The sequence below is a fragment of the Astatotilapia calliptera genome, chromosome 10 (genome assembly GCF_964374335.1).
Source record: "Astatotilapia calliptera chromosome 10, fAstCal68.1, whole genome shotgun sequence".
NCBI classification, from domain to species: Eukaryota; Metazoa; Chordata; class Actinopteri; order Cichliformes; family Cichlidae; genus Astatotilapia; species Astatotilapia calliptera.
In genome coordinates, this window is record NC_137431.1 from 18,651,317 (window position 1) to 18,674,345 (window position 23,029).

Below are 23,029 nucleotides of genomic sequence, written 5' to 3' on the forward strand. Positions count from 1 at the left end.
GGGAGATTTATTTCTGAATAAAAAAGTACTGGCAACAGGTACAATTACATGAGAGACACAAACATTTATTGCGTGCAGCTACACAAATATGCATACAGTGTAAGCAGTAATTAATTCAACAATACCTCGACTGAGCAACGACTCCCACTACTTCAGCATAGAGGTCAGCTACTATGTGCATGTTCCCTGTGTTAGGCCCCAGATACCTAAAAATTAAACATTAACATGAATATTATCAATCAAGTGCACTAGTTAGTTTTTACGAATTTGAAAACTAAAATGCATTTAATGCATTCTATTGTATCAATATAATTTTTATAGGTCGTCTGTCTTACCCTTCCTTGTATTTGAAGTGCTTGAAGGCCAGGTTAACGACTTCTTGGATGAGTCCATCCAAAAGAGGATGGAGGGGGATCTGCAGTAAAATGTAATTTTATTACATTTACTTTGTCACTTAAACACATACGAGCTATTCTGGAAGGACAATAATAATATGCATTATTATCAGTGCTTCTCCTTTAAACATTTAAAAGACGTTATGCCAAACAGATCAGACTGCAAAATGTGCCCCACCTGCTTTAAAACTTCAATAAGCACCAGTGAAAAGATGAAATCTATCGCCAGATCCCTCCGCTCCAATAAGTAGTCCTTCTGTTGCTCATCACTGAGAAAGACAGACATAAGACGATATTAGTACACTTACAATAACGGTGTCTGTTCTGTTAGGCCCAGGTGCACAGAGCTGTGAAGGTCACTTTTGACTGCGCTATGTAATGCATTAATGTTGCCGGGTCTTCAAAGTTGTCATATTTTGGTTTCTACCTCAAATTCTATGTCTATGTTATATTAATGAGTAAGCGCGACATTCACACCTATGTTTGGACAATGACTGACCATCACTCTAATCATCCTCATCTAAATTTCAGGCTGGTTTGGGAATATTTGAGCCTACATTGCTTGAAATAAATCATTTTAAAAGGAAGGTATTTCACGATCCAGTTCATGTGTTCATGTGCACAAACAGCTCCAATATTTTAATCTTCTCTCACTTTTTTGACTTGGTGTTGGCCCGGGGTCGATATTCATGGGATTCGTCCTCCAGGCCATTTTGCCTCTTGTACCAGTCGAACAGAGTCTTCAGGATGGATGGCAGGCAGTACTCAGCAAGAGAACTCATAGAGTTAATCAGCTGGACAGATGACAGGAAGAAGAGACGGAGCCAAGAGACAAAGAGAAAGGATGGCAAAAAGGTTAGTCCTGTTCAAAATATGTGACAGTGTATATAGTATGTGTCCACATGAGACACACACACACCTGGTCAAACTGTGGGTCTTCTCCTCTCTGCAGAGATTTGTTTAGTGGCTTCTCCTGCCAGATAAGAACAGACAGAGGTGGAAAACACTCATGTTAGTCTACTAGCATTAGTAAATATTTTGCTTTGAATTTCAAGGAAAAGAAATTCAGTTCAGTTTCCTGACAGAACAAAATGGTCATTGTGTCCAAAAAGAGAGTGAGTGAGACTCATAAATCACTAGGTCAGAAGGTCAAAGCTAATAGTCGCATTTATTAAATGTAACAAAAAGTGAAGAAGTTTACTTTGTCAAACAGACAAAAAGGTGAGATGAGAGGTTCAATATTCTGGCTCAGACATATTAGGGTTACTTTGTTGTTCAAAAAACTGGAAACACAGTGCGTCTCATTGTGAACCATAAACTGAAAATTATCATATAGAGACAAGCAAAAGTGTAAACATGCACAGTTCAAGTACACTAACAGGTACATGTAAGCCTGTACTATTTAGGACTGCCTGCTTTTTCAAATGATAACAGTACAGAGGAAAAAAACCTTGGGTTAAATGTGTATTTGATCACTGACTCTGGAGTGTGCGTGGGTTTCCAAGGTAAAATACAATCCACTAAACACAGCGATAAAGAGAAGGCATTCCCTGATTTACTGCTTTGTCCATTTATTGCTTGGCTGAATTTTTTTTTTTTTTTGCCTTTCCCATTTGTTTTTTTAGCCATCAGAATTGATGTCTGAACGCCAACAGAGATACCCAACGGATTTACTTTGCCAAATGGATCGTCACGGCTTTGTCGTTTTGTTCCATTTGATCGACCTTTGTTGTTATTATTTATTTTATTTTATTTTCAGTTGTTACAGACAGGACAGACATGGCTGGGGGATAGGAAAGGGAGAAATAAAGATGAAGGAACAGAAAAGGATTTCAAATTCATTTCAATTCAAAAGGATTTTCTGGATAGTTAAAAAAGGTTGGAAACTGTGGATTGCATAAAAATGTCGAGCCAATATACACTGTCATCCAAAGTTCCGATGACTAACATAATGAAATAAGAGGGCCAAAATGCGTGTTTATGATGCTGTAACACAGACAGAAGTGGACTAAGCGTCATGGAGAGAAAAAAAAAAGAACGAATCGAAGCTCGGTCACTCACCAGTGGTTCAGCCATGATGATACGGATCTTGCGTTCAGAGAGCAAGGTGAAGTTGGCAAATAAGCTTTTTAGGACAAACTCGCCCGGCTTGCTCTCTGGGTCCACGTTGACAGGCGCCATGATGACGGGGCCCTTCCTCTCACCCAAGGGACCGCTGGCTGGTGGGATGGATGGCTTCAGCCCCACTGGAGAAGCTGATGACATATAAGACAGGCCAGTTAGTCTGAAGTACTCTGACTCTGTGGGTCACCCCTGAGTTACAGTAAATACTTCTGTGCCCCCAGCGTGCACACATTTTTTATCAGCGTTACTGCTAACTGGAGCATATTTAATGCTAAAGGTTTTTGAACTACAGATCTCATCATTTTTGGGCCTTCAGCCTGCTTTTGCTTTCTGAACCATGACAAACAGCGCTGAATATGCATTAGAAGTTCATATTTGCAATGCTCTCATGGTTGATGATTCTCACTTGTAGAGTCACGAGGAATGGGGTAGTGTAAAAATCATCTTCTTGAGCATAAATTGTATTCAAACTAATAAAAACCACATCTGTGTGTTCAAATTTCGACTGAGTTATGGCTCGGCGATGGACACCGATTCTGGCAATCCTTACACGATCCTCCCTGCTTTGCATTCACGCAGCTGAGTGCTATCTCCTGTGGTAATAAATCTCATACTTGGATAAATAAACAGAATGAAACATTTGCAGGTTTGATTCCCAGAATATGCCGGAGGAAAAAAAACGTGTAAAGTACTTCCCCAACCCCCCAAACAAAACAAAGCAATAATTACCACAACATTTCCCAGATGTGTCTAGTGTGCTTGCATTAAGAACGATGCCAGATCCTGACCTTTCATGACCATGTGACCTGACCTCACAGGAAAGGTGAGATGTAAATACTAACTCATGGACATGACAGGCCCCTTGAGTTAAACCTGAGCACTCAGGCTTTGCAAACAGGTGTTCATATGAATGCGCAAGCCTTTACGCTTACCAAGGCCCTTGATGAAGCTGATCACACTAGCCCTGCTCCATTTCGTTGGCACCTCCATGGTGCAGACAGCCTTACAAGGACACAGTGGGTGAAATGGGAAAAAAAAAAAAGGGTGGGATTTTACAGGCTGTGAAATACAGCAGCCATGATTAAAAACAAAAGCAATTCCTTGCAAGAGGTTAAAGTCACAGAGGACGTTTGTCTACTCCACCATTGTCAAAAATGCTACAGAAGTCCCTTTGATGTAAAGCTTTGGCACCAGGTCGGTTTAACCAAAGCTAAAAGTGTAAATCTCCATCCTTACGAAAATGAACGACAGAAAAAGCGAAACACACGAGCCTGAGGTCAAAAAGAAAACTGTCATGACAGCAGCACTACAGCTCTATCCCACATTCAGTCCAAATCAAACAGGGTGATGAGCTGCAGCCACACACTGGAGGAGCCATAGCCAGAGCAAATCCGCCCAAGTGAAGATGCCTCGATGCTTCAGAGCCAAGAGAGCTCCAGTTGAAAGTTGAAGAGGAGGTGCAGAAGTGTCTTCTTAAAATAAAAGTAGACAACCAACAACCATTTATTCTGTCATAAGGGCAATCTACGAACAGGGATCAAAAAACCTTTCCAGTGTCCTGCTCCAGGAGAGGTTTGAGTAGATTAGAGGCTGCGTAGGGCCTCGTGCTCGAGAGCTATATGAGCCTACAGGTCAGCTATCAGTTTCTACTTTTGCTTCTGCTCCGCCTCCGACCTGCCAACACTGCTCTGCACAACAATTCCTGTGACCTTGAATTCTTTGAAGCCCTTTGGAAAGAAGTATTGAAATTAAGTGCTTCTTTGAAAATGGTTAAGGGCTGTCCTTAAGTAGCCAATAGCAGTTAAGTAAAGTCTGCCCTTTGTGGAGATCTGACCAGAAGAGTTAGGCTGGAATTTCAACACTGCTCCGAGAGCGAGCCGAGGGGCGGAGGGAGGTGCTATATATAGACTGCTGGCGGTCACTCTCTTACATACCCACCACTCCCACTGACCCCTACTCATACACAATTGCAGACACATGAGCACAAAGACATAATATACAGAAACACACACACTCACACACAATAGAAGGTGGTCTCAAACTGAGATAATCTATTACAACTGCTCAGTGAAACACAGTGGTGTACAAGCTTGTGTTTGAGAGTCGAAAGTCGTGGCGGCCCAGGAAAGCTGCGGTGGAGCACTTCCTGTGATCATCTGTAGACCATTTGTATGACTCAGCAATGAAGGGAGTAATTCAGCAGAATTCTACCATGTCCAGTCAATACAAGCCTGCCTTGGTTTAATTACATTTACAATAAATTTCAAATTTTAATTGAGAAAAATGTATTTAAAAATGTGCGAGTGAGAACGAGACAAAGGACGAAAGGGACTGAAATGGCAAAGAGACGAAGAGGAAGAGGAATAAAAAGCAGAATTGACAATAACAACACTGTTTTTCCTTGAGCCACAATTCCACTGAAGGAAATTCCACTGCCGTTTTGATGCTGGATGGAGACAGCAACACATTTTAAAACCCTGACTTGGACTGTGGGCATCAAGTCTTAAAAATAATCAGCAGATTATCTGATAAAAATAGACCAAGTGGAGAGAATTTACATCTGGTGTTTACCTCCAACCATCATGTCATACTAGCAGACAAGCACCCTGGTGGGATGAGTCATGAATAACACGCATTATGAGACAGGGTGACTGCATACACATCTTGATGCATCAACAATGCAGCTGTCACACAGAAATCCTAATATGGACGTTTAAATTAAGGTTAGCATTTAATACCTTTACGTTTTTCTGGGCTTGTGAAAAGACATCAGTTGTGCACATGCTTGCACAGTCTGAGGGCAGTTTAATATGGACTGTGATGAATCACTTGTAAAAGCACAGACAACAACACAAACACACACTGACTCAACTCACCAAGACCAAGAAGAGCTAAACCTGTATGCTGGTAGAGAAGGTACCTGATAGATAAAGGTATTCTGGAGTTTTTATTTATTCTTGGTCATTTTTGAACTAACCCATAGTTGTGTAGTTATGAGAGGTTTAAATTTGAATGAATATCAACAGCAGTGCAAATCTTAGCCACTGTAATCCAAAATACTGCCGTGTTGTTGTGAACATTACAGGTGAAAGAATTTAGAAATGTTTTTAAGGATGTAATTTTAAAAAAGGATTAAAACTAAAGCCGAAGTAGTTGACATTACGCGCATGAATATTTCAAAGCGATGGCAGGAGATGATGAGGTCAGCTATTTGTCTAGTGATTTCACTCCACAGCAACTTAAAAGTTAAAACACCAACCTAAGTTGGAGCTAAAAGCCTGATTCTTGGCTTTTAAGTCTTCTGATTGCTATCGATATCATGACCTTGAGCCAAACAAAACCAACATGTCTGCGTCTGGTCTACAGCTGTGACAAGTGAGGAAACACGTCTGTTTCTGCAGTGATTTCATTTTTTATTACATCACCAATAGCTCAAGGGGAACCATCGACACGGCCCATGAAATTCCTCCTTAACCACTGCACCGACGTAACCCCTGCTGTCAGTAACCTTCAAAGCACACCTGACACATGAGCTGTGTGGAATCTAGAGACTTCTCAAAGAGGCACACATAAACAAACTGAAGACTGCCACAAGAAGTGATCAGCCAGTACAGGAAAATCACTGCAGCACAACAACAACAAAGCCTTGTTTTTGCATTCTCTACAAGGTAAACTACAGGCTGCACGCAGATGAGTCCAAATGGGGCGATAATACAGCGATGTGTTCTGACTACTGTAATGTCTCAGATTTGTAAAGTACAGTATGTCCCAGTTAAAACAGTCGAGAGAGATGCTGCCGGTGACGGACTGCCTCACAGCGACCTACGGTGGCTTTACCTTCTGTTTTGTAAACAGATATTTTGAGTCTTCTGGACCGCACATAATAATATCACATGTAAACAGACAGCTTTGTTTTGTTTTTATTTATTGACAAATTCTGATTGACTTTAGAATTTCTGTAAAAGGCTCAAAGTCAAATAGTGACACTTTTTTTCTGTTAAGTAATGTTATGTATAGAAAACTGCTGAGAAGCCAGATTTACCCTCATTCTCTGGAGCTCTTGCTCAACTACTTGTCTTCCATTATTACGTTACGTAATATTGCCAAATGTTGACAGTGTCGATCACATTGTGTGCCGTCCGTTTGTCCCTGAACTCCAAACGTAAACACAAATAAGCATAGTCTGCACACTGCAGGATCCATTAATGATGAGTTGAGGGCAGACTGTATCACACATTTGTTGGGCACAGCAGCAAGCAACAACAACAGTGATCTGTTAGCTGTACTCACTGCCTCCAAAGGACTTCAGCAGAGACTTGAGGCTGATGTCAAAGAAGCCCGAATCCTGCTGGCTGGTCGCCATGGCTGCAGAGGCTATGTCGCCACGGTGACAGACAGCAGAGCGGGGACAGGACGGCAGGATGAGGCGTTGCAGACGGAGCAAGTAAGAGAAAGAGGAGAGCGCTCCGACAGGAATAAGGCTCGGAGAAAGGGGGAGAAGGATGCGGGTGGGCAGCGAGCGATGCGGATGTTGCGGCTGTCTACTGCTGAGTGTGTGTGTTTGTTTGCATGTGTGCACGAGGAAGAGTGTGTGTATGCCAGAGAGAAAGAGAAATAGTGTCTCTCAGGCTTGCCTGAGCTCTGTGTTGCTATCTTGCTGGCTAACACCCCCCATCCCCTCTCTGTTTTGCTCTCTCAGGACAGTGATACACAGATGTTGGTAGACGCAAGCAGCCAATCCTCTTAGAGGGAAGACAGAGAAAGAGTGCGGGAGGGGGGGGGGGGGGGGGGGGGGGCAAACACACACACACACACACCAGCTAGTGCTACATAGAGGGTATGTTGAAAATAGAGGGCGATAAACTGGGAAGGTGAAAACTAGTGAGTGAGTGACAATGAAAAGGCAGTTTTCATACCGCTGTAGCTATAATGGAGCAGACTAACAGCACTAATGTTTCTATTGTTTTCCTGCTCTGTTTCATATTGTGCTGAGTGAGCATGCCGTCAGCCTGCACTGACCAATAAGAGCCAAGAGTAGCAGTGATAGGCAGGCTGAACCAGCAAATTGCCAGAAACAACTGGTCAGTGCAGCACCACCTCAGGTATCACACACAGATTTTAACTGGCTTCTGACTTTGTGTGGTGTGGAGCATGCTAGATTTTATATAAATATGGATGGAGATCAGCTGGGGATGAAAAAAAATCTCCTTCAGCAACTATTATGTATCCAGAAGGGGCCAGACAGCCAATATATTAATTCAGCGTTCCTACAGAACAGACTGTAAATCATTCCCAACACCAAAAGTCAATAAAAATAGTTTAGCAGCTGATTTCTGTACTTAAACCCCCCAGAACATTTATTATAGCTCTATTATGTAGAAAAAACCCCACTTTTTTCCCCTCAATCTTTTCACTCAAATATTAAGTTAATTTTGAAAAGGGTTTTAAAACAATATTCCCATTCTAAAATGCCATGTCACAATCTCATTGGCAAGGAATCTTAAGTCCTTTGATTATTGATTTTCCATAAATACAAGTGAAAAGCAGCAATTTTTAGTCAGTTTGTTCACAGTCTTCAAACGTTCGACCAGATACATTTGGAAATATTTGGAAACCTTTTCAGAGTAACTGTGCACAGATTCCAACATGTATCCAAGAAAATACCAACAAAGAAAAAAGGATTACGCCGCCTCTCCTTCCTGGTGTGGCCAGCCAATTTCCCCAGATGGCGCCTTATTCATTCAAAGGGCATTAGAGGAAAGAAGGAAAGGAAAGGAGAACTACAACCTACCAAACAAAATTAAACACCTTGAAGAAGAGAAGCTTCAACTCCAGGAGAAGTGAACACAAATAGAAGCACAAAATAGACACCTTGAAGAAAGACAACAACGCCAGCCTGACATAAACATTATTAATGAGGGCTGGGGAATAATGTTTGGTCAAGCACGAGAGCAGATTGCGTTCCTGATTAAAGAGAACAAGAAAAAGAGCGCCGAAGTAAAAGAGATATCTGCCCAGCTTCAAGACAGGAACGCTACTATTGAGGTGATGCAGTGGGATCTCCGAGACATGAGCCAAAAAAATCAGGAGCGCCAAGCAAAACTTGATGAAGCACTGGAAAAATTTAAAGAAATCCTCCAAGAAAAGGAGGAAGAAGACAAAAAGCAGAGAGAAATGCAGTGCAAACTCAAAGGCATGGAGGAACAATACCAAATGCTCAAGGTAAAGCTTGATGAAACAGAATTCAAAAATAAAATGCTTCTTCAGGTAGAAGAAGAACAGAAAGAACAACAGAAACAAGAAAAACTTATTCTCCAGGACGTTGAGAGGAAAAATGTACAACTGCAAGAATTTTGTAATGAAATGAAGGAAAAATCAACTGAACTGGAAGGAGAAAATGAAAAAGTGGAAAAGCTATGCTCGGAGATGCAGCGTAGTATCAGTGGAATTGCAAGAAATAATCAGAGCTCATTAATAGGATCTTGTTGAACTTCAACAACTTGAGGCGCCAGAACAGTGAAATGCAGGCGGAAAAGCAACAACAAGAGAAAATACATGACGACCTGCAGCGTACGCTTAAAGAAATCCAGAGAAGAAATGAGCACTTCGAACACCTGCACAACAACGCACAAGAGAGAAATAGAGACATGCTTAAGGCAAATCTAACACAGGAGGCATCAGCTAAAGAACTGAAAGAAAAGCTTGGAGAAACACAAGCAACATTAGAAGGAGTGAAGCAAAGATGCCAGAAACTGGAGAAGCAAAATGCAGAAACAATTGATGAGTTGACGGCCCTCATCCTGGCCCTCCCGACCCTGTGTTCTCAAATGAACACAGGGTAGAGAGATGATAATAAAATGATAACAATAAACACAATTGGCTACATTTTACATGTGTCAGATCAATGTCTTCATTTAAGAATAATTCATCTTAAGTATAAAAACAAGAAACGGGCAATAGTGTGTTTTTGTGTATAGTATGCATACTTTTCTTGTTGTATCCAAATCCCAGAAGGAAGAAGAAGACAAAAAATAAACAAAAATAAAACTAAAATATATTTCTCTTTCTTTAAATGGATATTTTTAACACCATTCAATACATGTGCAAGTTACATCGGGTGCAGACATTCATGTTCCCTCCATGATTCATCATCATCTTTGTCACTAGTTTGCTTGCAGTGATTTTTTATTCATTAAATCAAGCAAAAGAGTTATTTTTTAACCTTTTTGTTACACCCTTCAGATGAATAGAGATTTTTTTTTTAATTAAATGTGTTGTTGTTGTCAGCCAGCCTAGACATTGACACTGATAATGAAGTCTGACTTATTCCTGACTTATCAGCTGGTACAACTGCTTCACACCTCTGGCAGAATTGAAATGATTCATGTGGCACATGGGAAATTAACCTGTCAATAATTTAGATGCAATGTTCATGCTTTACAAATTTGATCACGTAATTAACAGCGCGACATTTGAGTGAATGTTTTTGTGATCATTTCAGGTGCCTTGGTGCTGCTGGATATCATTTCCAGACGATAAATATTTAATGTGGCGAATGTGAGCTTGATTCTTTGTTTTTTTTGCAAACGAGGTATCTCTGCTGTCTTGAGTGTGTAGTGAGAAGATACAGAGTCATGGTGTGAAAAGTCAAATCGAAGCAAAGAGTTGGCTCCCTTTGCTTATCACAGCTTAAGAGATTTGAATCTGCTTTGCTTGATGAAGCATCCCTTACCTCAGCAGTGCAGCTGATATTTAATTTTGTCTTCCTTTAAGTAGATACACAGGCCAATACCAACACACTGTATGTCAGGACTCTGCTAGCATCTCATAATAACCTGCCACATCTCATAGCTTTAGTTCAACTTCTAACTGAGTCTTTGGTGTACCTAAGTACAAACTAAATTCTTTCTACCTTAAAAAGCCTTTGAAAATGTCTGCCTAAGCATAAAGTTGTGGCAGTGATGTTACGGTTGGCTGAAAAAGCTTGGAAGTACAAGTGGATAATTAGGGTCATTGTGCAATTCCCTGGATGAACAGCGGAAGTGCCACAGGACATGTGAGCGGCCGAGGGAGGGAGAGCAAAAAAATGAGAGTGAGAGGAAGAGTAAAGAGTGTATAGGATACAGTATTATGCAAAGCTTGGCAGCTCACAGGAGAGCTGCCAAGCATGGATGGCCTGGTTCATATTAACAGACAATTACAGTTTAATCCCACAGGAGGAGAAATATATCAAAGAAGCACTGAAAGCCTATTCCTGTCTGCAACGTCTGTTGTCCCATCACAGTGCTGGGCCTGACAGAATAAGCAAATCACAATTTTGTCTGTTAACCTGCATACAAGACAATCAAGCCCAACTGACAATCATTAGATATGAAGCAATTTTCAAAATGTTCTCCTGAAACTTTCAAAACATCCTGTGTATAACAACCACTTGACTTCTGGTGCACCAAGTGCTGTACTGATGAGATGACAACTAAATATTTAAAAGTCTGCACTCTTATCTTTCTCATCCAGTCTTGCTCGTGAGACTGCATGAAAATGTTTGCATGTTTGCTTGTTGACCCACATTAGGTTAAACAGTTACATGTGCCGGCTGGTGGTGGTGGTGGGGCTATATATGGGAAATTTGAATTGTTATGTACTGCCGTTTGACTCTTTCTGCTCTGACTGATGTAAATGAAGCCTGCAGAGTGTTCGCCGGAGCACAGCGCAGATGCACAATAGGACAATCAATTTCAGGACTTACAACGGGGAAAGGGGGCATATTTCCCATTGGGTTACAATGACACACATATGGAGCCTATAAGAAAGAGAGAGAGAAAAAAATCATGGACATAGAGATGAACACACCCCTATGGAGCGGCTGAGATTCCTCACATTCTGAGCAGGGGCCCGGGCATGCCAGCTGTTGGAATGTGACTCCTTTACTCACACAGGCAAACACACATGAACACACACATATATACAGGGTACTTATACATGTGAAGCGTAAATTAAGATTTCATTTATACTTGGTCTACAAGTATAATGGGTCACCAATTCATTTTTATTGTATTTATATGTCTGTTTATAAGTCTAACATAATAACCTGACCTTTTGTGGTGCAATGAATGAGTGATACAATCAATAAGCATGAGGCTGCTCAGCATCAGATAATGCAAACCTGTTGTTCTGAAAATGTGGCAGTTATAAGATGGTTATAAAACAATACATTAGCGAGGAGGTGTGAGGACGTTATCCACATCAAGGTATGCTACCTTTGAGCCTCGGAAACATCGAGCCACTGCACACTTCTACAAAGCTTAGCCCAAAAGACTCCACTGCAAATGATGGTTACTAACTAGGGGGCCACTCCATCTAAACAATCAAAGGTGGAGCTTAAATCATGTGCAGTGTGTAAACCAGCAACGCTAAACAGACTATCTGCAAGATAAGTAGCTGAGTCATCTCCATTAATGGTACTCATTCTAAATCAAAACCGTTTACAGGCTTCAGATTGAACTAATGCTATCAACAGAATGTGAAGAAACAACACCACCCTTTCAGCTTTTGAAAGTACGAAGGGGCCTTTTGTGGAAAACCATTCTGTATCATGAGATGGTGGAGCATGTCAATGTATCCCCAACCCTGCCCTGAGTAGAAGAGAAGAAGAAAATCATGTGTGGAGTTACATATATTCTAGTCAGACAGCAAACAGTGGCTAATGAGAGACAGAAGCCAAGCTCAGAAGTGATAAGAGAAGGGAAGCAAACAAGAGTAAACTCCAGAACAGCTTTCACTGCTGGGGCTTTTATTTTTTATTTTTTTATTGTTTTGCTTTTAAAGTAAAGGAATAAATGATGATGATGATGATGATGATGATGATGATGATGATGATGATGAGCTGACGTCATCTCTTCTAGACTGGAAAGATCAGAGCTGTTCATGCCAATATTTGCCATGTGTCAACTATCTAATATGACAGTGAAAATGTTTCAACCAGAAAAGTTGAGTGGCTGTCACAGGGAGGGTGGAGACAGTCTTACACTACATGAATATAACACTTCCCACTTGCTGAGTGGCACAGAATGGGTACAGAGGTGTAAATAGCTGCCCTCCACATCAGCACAAACACAGAGAGTGATGCAGAAAGAGGCGATTTCTCACTTTCAGCATGAGGAGAAAGTTTATAACAGGCACAGAGTCACAGTCATAGTTAACCATGTGATCGTCACCGTACCTCAAAACTGAATCACTTTTTAAAAAACTTTTTTAGTATCACACTAATTTGCCAACTTTTGAGATAAATCAAGAATTTATTGTTTCTCTTAAATTAAAATTAACAGTTGTGACTTTAACAATTTACAATAACAATAGAGGGAGCGAATCGTATGTCCTTTAAACAACATCTTTGAATCAAAGACACACACTTGAAATGTAATCCCAGTGAGATTACACAATTTCATCAGTCAAACAGAGACTGTTTGATACATTGTGTCTAGCACAGACAGACATCGTTTCACTGGAGCATTATCATTCACGACCTAATGATGGAGATGTTGGAGCTGTGGATGTTTAATATTACATTTCAATCAAGGAATGAACTCCTAGCATAAATGTCTATTCATCTGTGATTGTATTACTCATTTCAGCTTCATAAATCAAATTGACACAATCACAAAAACCATAGTAAACAAGTCAACATGTGTCAGACATCTGTTAATGTGATGTGTTTTTGTCATGCTAACCGAACCAGCATAACACAGCACATGAGCACACTCTCACGCATAAACACAGATTGCAAATAAATTGCTTCAAACGACCACAGAGAGGCTGTTTGAGGCTCGGGGCTCACACAGTAGTGTGTCCTTGACACAGCTGGGTCAGATAACTCTAGTGAGAACACATTTGTGTACCATCAAAGACTAACACATGTACATTATCTCAGCAGCAGAGGCTTCTATAATCTTACATTTCACCGCATTTCTTTAACATTTGCACTCTACAAGCTCATTTATTGAGAAGTCTCAATAAAGGCATGTTTGTGCAGGTGCTGCTTTGTTGCACAGACACTACCTCACACCAGAATTCCCCCTTTTCACTCTTCAACATGCACCTATGTTTCCATCTTTTTTCAAGTCCAATCAGAGACACAAAATAAGCATTCTGCTTTTCTTATCCTAAAGTGCCTTCAATTGGATCTTCCTTCAAATGCCATTCAGTATTACTTGACTTAATAAATCTAAAAACTGATACATTATTACAAAATTTAAACAATACTCTGATCCGAAGTGTACCTGTAAAGACTCCCTAAAATGTTGGAAGTGTATAGACATACAATTCACAGAGTTTAAGGTAAGCTGAGAGAGAACAAGTGGTTTGAGGAAAACAACAATCCTGAGGCCAGAAATGGCATGCCTCTTTCTGGATTCATGATCAGTGGAGTAACCTTGTGGCATTTTCTAAAGACACAGAGGGTATCAGTTTTCACAGGGTCTTCAAAACCCACAACAAATACACCTGTCGAGTCTAGTTTCCAAGTGACAACAAAGACGAGCTTTGCAGTGGTGTACATAAAGAGGCAGACGGGGTCTAAACAGGTAGCAGAAGATCTGAGTTATTTAAAATCTCAAAGCGGCTAAAAACCGCACACACCCACATTCCAGCTGGCGAGCGGAGGATCATTTTTTCAGCTGGATGTTCGACCTGTCTTTCTGCCATTTCCACCCTTAAACTTAACTCCTCAGGTCATGACAAATAAGCAATCACATTCAAACTTCCTGGGAATATTACAAAACATGTATCTCATTGCCTCCTCTCTGTGTTGACTCATCTTGTGTTCATTCACATTTGTGCTCTTCAGAAGAAGAAAACAAAAAAAAAACCCAAAACACACAACATTTGTAGAGCCAGTCTCCACATACCTCTATTAATGATCCCTCTCCTCTTTCTGGACCTCAACTGGATCTTTGAAAACCTCCCTGTGAAGTCACTGGGATCAAACTTATCCACTGACAGAGAGGCAATACGGTCCAGAACGATCTCATCCTGGCCTTCACTTTGGTTCACCCCGTGATCCTGATGTTGGTTCAGACAGTGGCCATTGCAATGATCTGAAGCACTGCTTTCAGCCCCAAGGCTGGTGGTGCTTTTGACATCTTCTAGAGACATGTCTCCCCTATTTGCTCATTAGCCAGTCTCCACAGGAGCTCACCGACACCTCGTAGAATATTGTCAAAATGTGGCCCTCCTCAGAGGAAGAAAGACAACTTTACATTGTTCCACAGAAGACTCAAAATAAAAAAAAAATCCTTGTCCCAGAGGAAGGAAAAATACTTAAAAAGGCCATTCAGTCCATTTTCACTCTTCACCTTTTTCCCCACATTTTGGTATCCAGTTTCCTTTCAGGGTTTATTCGCTTTATGTTGTGTTCATTCAATCCCGAGACAGTGAGCTCATCGCTTTGTTGTTACACAGTTCTCCTGAGAGTTCAGGTCTTCCTCTCGAGGCTTTCTCACAGTTGTTTAAGATTTTGAAAACATTTTTTTGTAAAAAAAATCTTATTTTATTTGAAAGCAGATTTTCTGTAAAACCTTTCTTCTCTTTGCGTGCCCCACTTCAACTCTCACCTGCTCTCAGAGCGTTTCTCCTTCTGTCTTTTTCAGCCCTCTGAGGCACAGCTGTGTTTCTTCACTCTCAGGTGGTGAAAAAAGGGGAGGGAGCCAATTCCAAGAACGCAGCTTGATTGGGTGGTTTGTTAAATCTGGGTGGTTCTTTTACCCCTCCACTCCCTCGCATTTTCTTCCTCTCTTTTTCCTCTCTCCTACTCACCTTCCCTCACAGAGGCATTTTTGGCAATGAGAAAAATGATTTCTTTCTTGCGTCCTCTCTCACACACCTGCTTCCTGACTCTTGTTTCATCCTTTTTCCCCTCTCGCGTAGCAGTAGAGCATTAAAGAATGGCATCTGTTTACTGCTTTGGATAGCCGGAACACTGCGTGTTGGTGTGTCAGATACCCTGCGCTCACTGGTCGAAGCTGTTTAGCCAGTTACAGTAACCTCAATTGTTAATGGTGTAGGATTCCTGAGGACAGACACACCCATTAACAAAGCTTGGAGGGGTGGGGGGTAGGGTGTTTGGGTGGGTGAAAACACAAACAGGAAGCACAGTAGCCTAAAATTATGTTTGTAACAATCAGCTGCTGATTAGTACACACATTTCAGAGACAACTGTGGGGTGTGATTGTCATGTGGTTTTAAATCTGTCAAATAAAGTCTGGCAAATGCATATTTATGTACACTCATGAAAAAAAAGAAAACAATGACAGCTATACACGGAAGTGTTACAACATTATGATATAAGTAGGCTACTGTTACTGTTGAAGGTAAAACTTCCTTGATCTAATTCTGGAAAGGGACCAGGAATTACGCCAAATGTCAAAACGCAAATGACATCCCAGCCCCTTATCCAAAAACAAATCTCACGGGGAATACACTGCACTGTTTTAGTTTAACCCTAATTATGTGTTTCTTTAATGCTAATCCTTTAATCCTAACTCACATTACTAAAAGTCTTCCTCAATATGTAAATGGAAATTTTTAAAGTCAAAGCCTCGCAAATAATGTGCAGGGTCTTTTTTCAAACACTTACACTACATGAATTATTCAAGTAAATGTTCTTTATTAAAAAAGTGTAATCTTTCTTTACTCCTCACTCAATCTTCTCTCTGCAGGTAAGGTGGTAAACATCTCTTGGGAGCTCCATATCCTCCGGTGACTTCCTGCTGTGTATGCCATCGTCATGACATCAGCTTCACTTGGTGAATCATCCCGGGATTTTGCGCATGTAGGTGTGAAAACAAAACTTTCACGCCCTCCATGTAAAGACTGCAACACAGGTTTAATTAGGATGATTAAAACTCTCTCGTATGGGAAAACACTAAACCCACTTTACACATTAAACACTGTTTGCAGGTTCAGTGGAGTGGGAAACCACATTGTGAAAAATGCTGGATAAAGCGAGATGGTGTTGTGCAGAGGGTGATGCTTTTTATACACAGGAAGTGATGTCTTTGTTGAAAATGAAAAAATATATACGTAAGGCATGTGGAATTGACGTTACCACAACTCTGTAGCCCTCTTCTCATCCCTGCTTCAGGCCATCTGCTTGAAGCTACACCGGCCACTGGCTGCTAACAGGAAATGAGAATTTTCCTTCCTTGAATTTTGTAATCTGTCTTTCTTGAATCTCCACAATCACCACAAACAAAGGAGACTTCAAATGCCATCAAGGTCAAAGGTCGAATAAATACATCACACAAGCTAGTGTCTGGAGACAAAACAAAGAGCAAGGAAATAGCTAACGGCTGGCAAACAGGCACAGTGAGGCTCGGTGCCAAAGTCAGTTAGAGAGGCGTGCCGTCCCCTAAGGCAGTACAACAGCCAACTATTAAAAACAGACTCATTCACTCTTCCTCACATGAACACACACAAACAGGAGACTTTTATTCTGTATTTAATCTTTAATTCTGACCAACCAATCAAAGAAACCCCACAGATAAAAGTATCTGTCTTTTCTGCATTTTCATTTTATCTGCATTAAGATATGTATTAGAAACAACCTGACCTGACTATTAGTATAATATTAGTTTTTTAGTCATAATTTCTGAGTTACTTAACAGCCTGCACACAAATCAGCCTGAATATGAATTATGAAATAAGCACCAGCTTCTGCCCGCAGTACAGACATGGTTTGGTGTTATGGGACAACCAAATAGACCCAAAGAGACACACACACAAACCACAGGGTCATAGGCTAAAATAAACAGCTGCCATTCCTTAACTGTGATTCCTCCCCTGAGCGTCCCTCTGTTTTTGTTCAGTTTTATGTAGACTGTGCAGCTTTTCAACTTTAGTTATCAGCCACAACACTGCCAACAAAGAAAGAAATGTGTCCCTGCAAGTCAGAGGTGAAAGTTGAGCTGAGAAGACAAAGCGGAGCCATCCAGTCTCACATTCAACATTCAGTCTGAAATGTAGAAACTACTTCCTCCCACACAGTCTAGGTCAAAGGAGACTGTGCCACAACCATTTTTTGTGGGATCTTTTATTTTAAAAATCAAAAATTGCAATTTTGCTGCTTTTTCCATGTGTTCACATCCCAGATTAACAAGATTCATAGAATTAATTATTAATCTGAGAATGATGGTCATTTTAAACCCAATTTTTTTCCACCTTTTTCTGCTTTGTACCTCTTAGTTTAACCTCAGCAGCCCAAAGCAACCCCTTGTATTTCTTCTCTGATCATCCCTCCACCTACTATTTAAATTGCACCATCTGGGACCTCTGTGACAGGGGACTTTTATCTCTCTTGTCAGTCAAATACGTTGTCTTGTTAACAGTTTCCAGACTCCCCCGTACACTCAGCAAGCCGGTCGAACAAGAGAAGATAAACAAGTTTACTTCTGGTCTTAAGCAACAAATCAAGACTAATTCAGTTCACAGTTAATGACACCCGCGCCTCACCACAAGCATCAGTCCAGATCACAGGGGACATTTGCTCCCGCAAGAGCGTATGACTGAGTGCATATTTTGAGTTAACACTTATAATAAAGGAGAGTGATTTTACTTTGTGGTTAAATCAAGCACCAAATACCTTTCAGCCTTACTAAATCATTATCATCATTGATGCGTGTGACAATAAAGAAAATGAAGGTTAGTAAATTGTTATTGTTTAAGTAAAAGTTACATGTAAGAATCCTACATTCAAATTTTCCTTGTGAACAGTACAAAGGAATTAACATTTAATTAAAAGTAAGGGAATCCTTCATGATGTCACTAAATGTTAGAATTGGCTGGTTGGTGTGTGATGAACAAAGCTGATTAAGTACAACACCTACTTTATACATGCATGCCTTCATAAAACTGGTTTAAACAGGCAAAGTAACTGACATGTTTATATTTACTGCATGTTTGGGCAGGGTTTAAGCTGAGAGTGACTTCTCGGAGTGAAAATGAAACTTTCACTTTTAGCGGCTGCATTTTCCGCATGCTTTCAAAACTACTTTGATTTTTGTTTTATAGTGTAAAGTATGAACACCACATTGTACACTGCGTACAAGGTTGTACGCAAAAGAATTGCATTCCATAAAGGTGTGTAATTATTTTTAGCCAGTGCTGGGGAAGAATGGAAGGCTTGATTATCAGACTAATAATTCATTTTTGTTGACTTAAACTCAAACATCAAACAGATTCAATTGATTAAAACAGCCTATACAAGTGAAAAGATGTGTCACGAGTTTAAAATTGATCACGTTTAAAAGTTTGCAATGCACCACTACAATTACTGTACTGTCTGCCACCCTATTGTGATATTTTGCCTCAGGCTCTCTGCAGGTCTTTTAAAATACCTTTTTCAATCACTTTCAGTCCGGTCCTTGTCTCTGACCATTTTCAGAGGATTGTCTTTCAATTGTTAAGCAACTTAACACTAATCTAAGAACCATTCAACCATAACATAAGACAGCCTGTCACAAAAAACAAAAAAATAAAACAAAACATAATATGACCCCATTTCTTTAGTTGAATCAATGAAAATTACCGACATGAAGGCAGATGTGAAGGAGATATTATCTCAAAATGTCTCATATCTTACAAAAAGAAGTGGCGGTATATAAAAATGTATTAATAGCAGATGAACAGTATCTGAAAGTCATGTCTTTAAGGAATAGAAAACAAGCCAGATCCAGACAGGACCTGAGAGATGCATCTGGCCTTTCAGTTGACCCATCTACTGTTTGCTGTGGTCTCATCAGAAATGATCTCAGTGGAAGGGAAACAGGGAGAAATAGCCAAGGTATGTCAAACTGCACAAGAACTTGACTAACTAAAAATCAAAAACAGATCTTAACTACTTGGTTTGAACCAAGAGATCAGGAGAGCGGTACAACAGTCTACAGGTATCAGTAAAACATAGTGGAGTCTTCTTTTTTTAGCATGACAATGATTTCAAACACACTTCTAATGCAGTAAAGGCATACCTGGAGAGAAAAACACACAAAGCAACACTATCAGCCATGGATTCGTCTCTCTACAGAGTCCAGACCTCAACATTACTGAAGCAGTGTGGGATCTTGGCAGAGAGCAGAATAAAAGGCAGCAACATCCAAAGAAGAGCTTTGAATGTGCTTCAAGAAGCCCCAAGAACTATTCCTGAAGACTACTTAGAGATATAACAAGACAGCTTGTCAAAGAGATTTCAGGCTGTGTTGAATAATAAAGGTGGTCACACCAAATATTGACTTTCAAGTTTGTTAGAAGTGTAAAAACTCTGTTTTTGCATTATATAATGTATTTGCATTATTTTTGCATGCTTCAACAAATCACTGCACCTATTTTTAATTTTCCCGATAAAATATAAAGAAATGAGGAGTGACTCAGCACTTTTTCTCAGTATTGTAGCTGTATTGTCCACATTGGTAGTTTAACAACTGATTATCTTCCATCTTTTTTTTCTCCTGCCATTATCATGCCCAAACACCGGCTCTACAATGGTGCCCTCTTGAGCCCATTACAGAAACAAAAGCTCTGCTTACCAATAGCGTTTCTTTCTGAGGAGGTCAGGTTTGTTAGTTTGTACGTTGACAAGATTGTTTTAAACACAATTAGCTTTGCCTGCAGCGCAGAAAAGATAAAAGCAAGGACTGATGGCTTGATTTTAAAAACAAAATGAGACATCAAAACATCAATTACAAAAAAATGCATCACGGCATTACATCACACTAGCCATTGAAGTGTACGTGTAAACAGACACACACACAACAATATGTCTTTCCATATAGAGCTGTGTTATATAACAGTATCTCTGGAGTCTCCAATGTGCGGGCTAATGCATAATCAAACAGCCTCAGAGCTCCATTAAATCTACAGGCGTGAAACAACGCTCCCTCAACAATTTCCTAAAATCTTAAAACAAACACACACACACACAAAACACACACAAGCAAATTCAATTAATTCTTTGTTAAATCAATACATCGACACGCCGCTCAAACAGGCTTAACAGGCCATGTAAGACAAAAACTATTTAGCTGCTCTCTGAATAATATTCGGAGAGCAGCACACCCATAAAATGAGCACCTGGGGCAAAACAAACAGGGAGCGTGATGGTAAGGACTGTGTGATGATGTCTTCTGTGTGTGAGTCAACTGGTGTGTCTCTGGCAGAAGAACCACGTTATGTAAGGCAGTGGGAGTGAGGTGTCTAGTGGTATCTATGGGAACAAAGAGGGTGAGGAAAGACAGAGAGCTCAGCTGACTGAGGTTCACCAGTCCAGAGTGTGAGGTCGCACTTTCTGTTGTTCACACATACGCGCGTGTGTGTGTGGAGATGGCTGAGCAGTTACTTTCTGGCAGATTTACTTAAACAAATAAAGGGTGGCCATGCTCATCCACACCGTACAACCTTAATTAAGCTTCCAAAAATATATTTTGGAAACTTACAGCAGCATTATACCAGATTAGTCTCTGCCACTCATGTTAAAAGTTGTCTGGAAAAAATAAAAAAAAAGTTGTCATGAGCTCCTTAGATCTGATCTCTGTGACCTGTGAGCGGGATTGAAGGGCCTGTCGACAAATAGACGGTAAAGCTTAAAAGAACTCAGCCATTTACACTAACGTGCCAAAAAACAGAGTCTCAAGTATCATAAAAGGGGTGAAAGAAGGCTTCTCTACAAAACTTGAGAAACCCGATAATAGAGGGCCAAAAATTTTAAAATGATACTCTCACATGGATAGTGGCTGATAGCAAACTCTTTGTTTGAATAGCCAATATTCTCTACAACTAAATGCACAGAAACAAATGCCAATTCTAATTTTAAATAATAAAGTTTCTCTCAAAATGAATTTTTAATGTGGTTTGATGATGCTAAAAGGTAATAAATGCAGGGCTTTTTGCTCCACTACAGTGGTGCTGATGTATAAATCAGTCATGCTACAAAGGCAATTGAAGCCCGAGTGGGGCAGCGCATTATAAAGCACCTCCACGTATTAAACAGCAAGTACAAGAAAATTTAAATCTTAAAAAAAGTTTCAGATTCAAACAATTAAAGAAGGACTTCCTTAAATAAGCTTTGAATCTGTAAGAATAATCACTATCTGTGCAAATGCATTATGCTTATTTAAAAATGAAATCAAACTAGACTGGTGTAGAGGAAACTTATTCCAAAAACACCAGTCTGGATTTCAGGAATTGTACATCTTGAAATCCAGATTGGGAACAAACTTAAAGGGATCGAAGGAACCTCAGAGAAGCACAATACTCTGACACACATGTCAAACTGTGTGTGTGTGTGTGTGTGTGTGTGTGTGTGTGTGTGTGTGTGTGTTACTTGTAGCGTAAATCCATACCCAGAACAATAGAGTTAACTGGGTCACTCCTACTGCTGCTGCTGACTGGCTGTGCCAAAAAAGCTGGAGTGATGAAGAGGACTATGATTCATGAGAAAGAAAGGGAGTAAGCCTGAGATGTGTGAACAGTGTGAGCAGCACACTTCACCACAGCACAGTACAACACAACACAACACAACACAACAGAAGAGCACAAAACCCCTATTAAATATCAATCAGATTTCAAAACATTTAAAACAGTCAGCAGGGTACTGCTGCCTGCAATGATACATCCTCAAACACTGGCTTCCTCTCACAAAACATCCAAGCTGACTGCTTCTGGACATCTCAGCAATGGGATAATAACAACGGGAGACCACCCGACCTGGACTACACATTGATCCACAGCCCACAACTCTACACGTCTTCTCAATGACGAAAAACACCTCATCGGTGAGGGGTCCAAAAGGCCCAGACAGGGTATCAGACGGGCACCGGAACTGAGAGACGTGCGTGTTTTCTCTTCCAGACGTGACACACTTTTTTTTAATGCTCCCAGATTGTAATCACTGGCAAGTAGCACTGCTGGTATTTACATTAGCTCCCTCGCTGATAGCTAAAGTGTAGCGTAGCCATCATAAAGTGTGATTTACTATGATAGTCGCTGTTTTAGATAAACACTGTTGCTTTAGCTAACTTGCCTCACAAAGCCGCTCGGCATTGTTCGCTGTGTTGGTGGCACCGAGGCAACTAAAGAAGCGAGTTTAGGTTAAGTCACATTCTCCTTTTCTTTCTTTTAATGGCCGACCACTGTAACCGGCTAAGCCTATGGCTAACTCAGCTGCTAAAGAGCTAGTAGAAGCCCCCCGTGGTAGTTAGAGCTATCGATGTTGTATTAAGAAATTGCTCGGTTCCCTTTGTGGTTGACACAGAGCCGTTAAACAGCACCGGGCATAGCACTGGCGAATCATTTAGATTAACTGTACCTTTTCTGCGTCGACCTCGGCCACTACAGGATCATTTCCTAGCACCAGTTCTTTGTTTATGTGATTCGGTGGCTTGTTTTCATCAATCCTCCTCGTCTCTCTCCTCCAGGAGTCGTGCCGCCTCAGCTGACAGCGCTACTGCTCGGGATGTGAGTGCCCC

At 40.6% G+C, this 23,029-nt stretch overlaps 1 protein-coding gene across 6 annotated transcripts in view; it reads right to left on the reverse strand.

Annotated features, from left to right (window-relative positions):
- The window catches only part of fryb (furry homolog b (Drosophila)), a 55,671-nt gene extending 32,642 nt beyond the window's left edge, over positions 1-23,029 (reverse strand). For 4 of the 6 annotated variants that reach the window (XM_026181025.2, XM_026181024.2, XM_026181022.2 and 1 more), the window contains exons 1-7: positions 14,423-14,802; positions 2,457-2,650; positions 1,315-1,368; positions 1,050-1,189; positions 574-664; positions 336-415; positions 126-206 (exon numbers count right to left, since the gene is read on the reverse strand). In XM_026181025.2, coding sequence (XP_026036810.2) covers positions 126-206; positions 336-415; positions 574-664; positions 1,050-1,189; positions 1,315-1,368; positions 2,457-2,650; positions 14,423-14,669 — 887 coding nt within the window. In that variant the 5' untranslated portion in view covers positions 14,670-14,802. Of the gene's footprint in view, positions 1-125; positions 207-335; positions 416-573; positions 665-1,049; positions 1,190-1,314; positions 1,369-2,456; positions 2,651-6,809; positions 6,963-14,422; positions 14,803-22,869 lie in introns of those variants that run through there. The other 2 variants (XM_026181029.2, XM_026181030.2) reach the window with 2 other exon arrangements.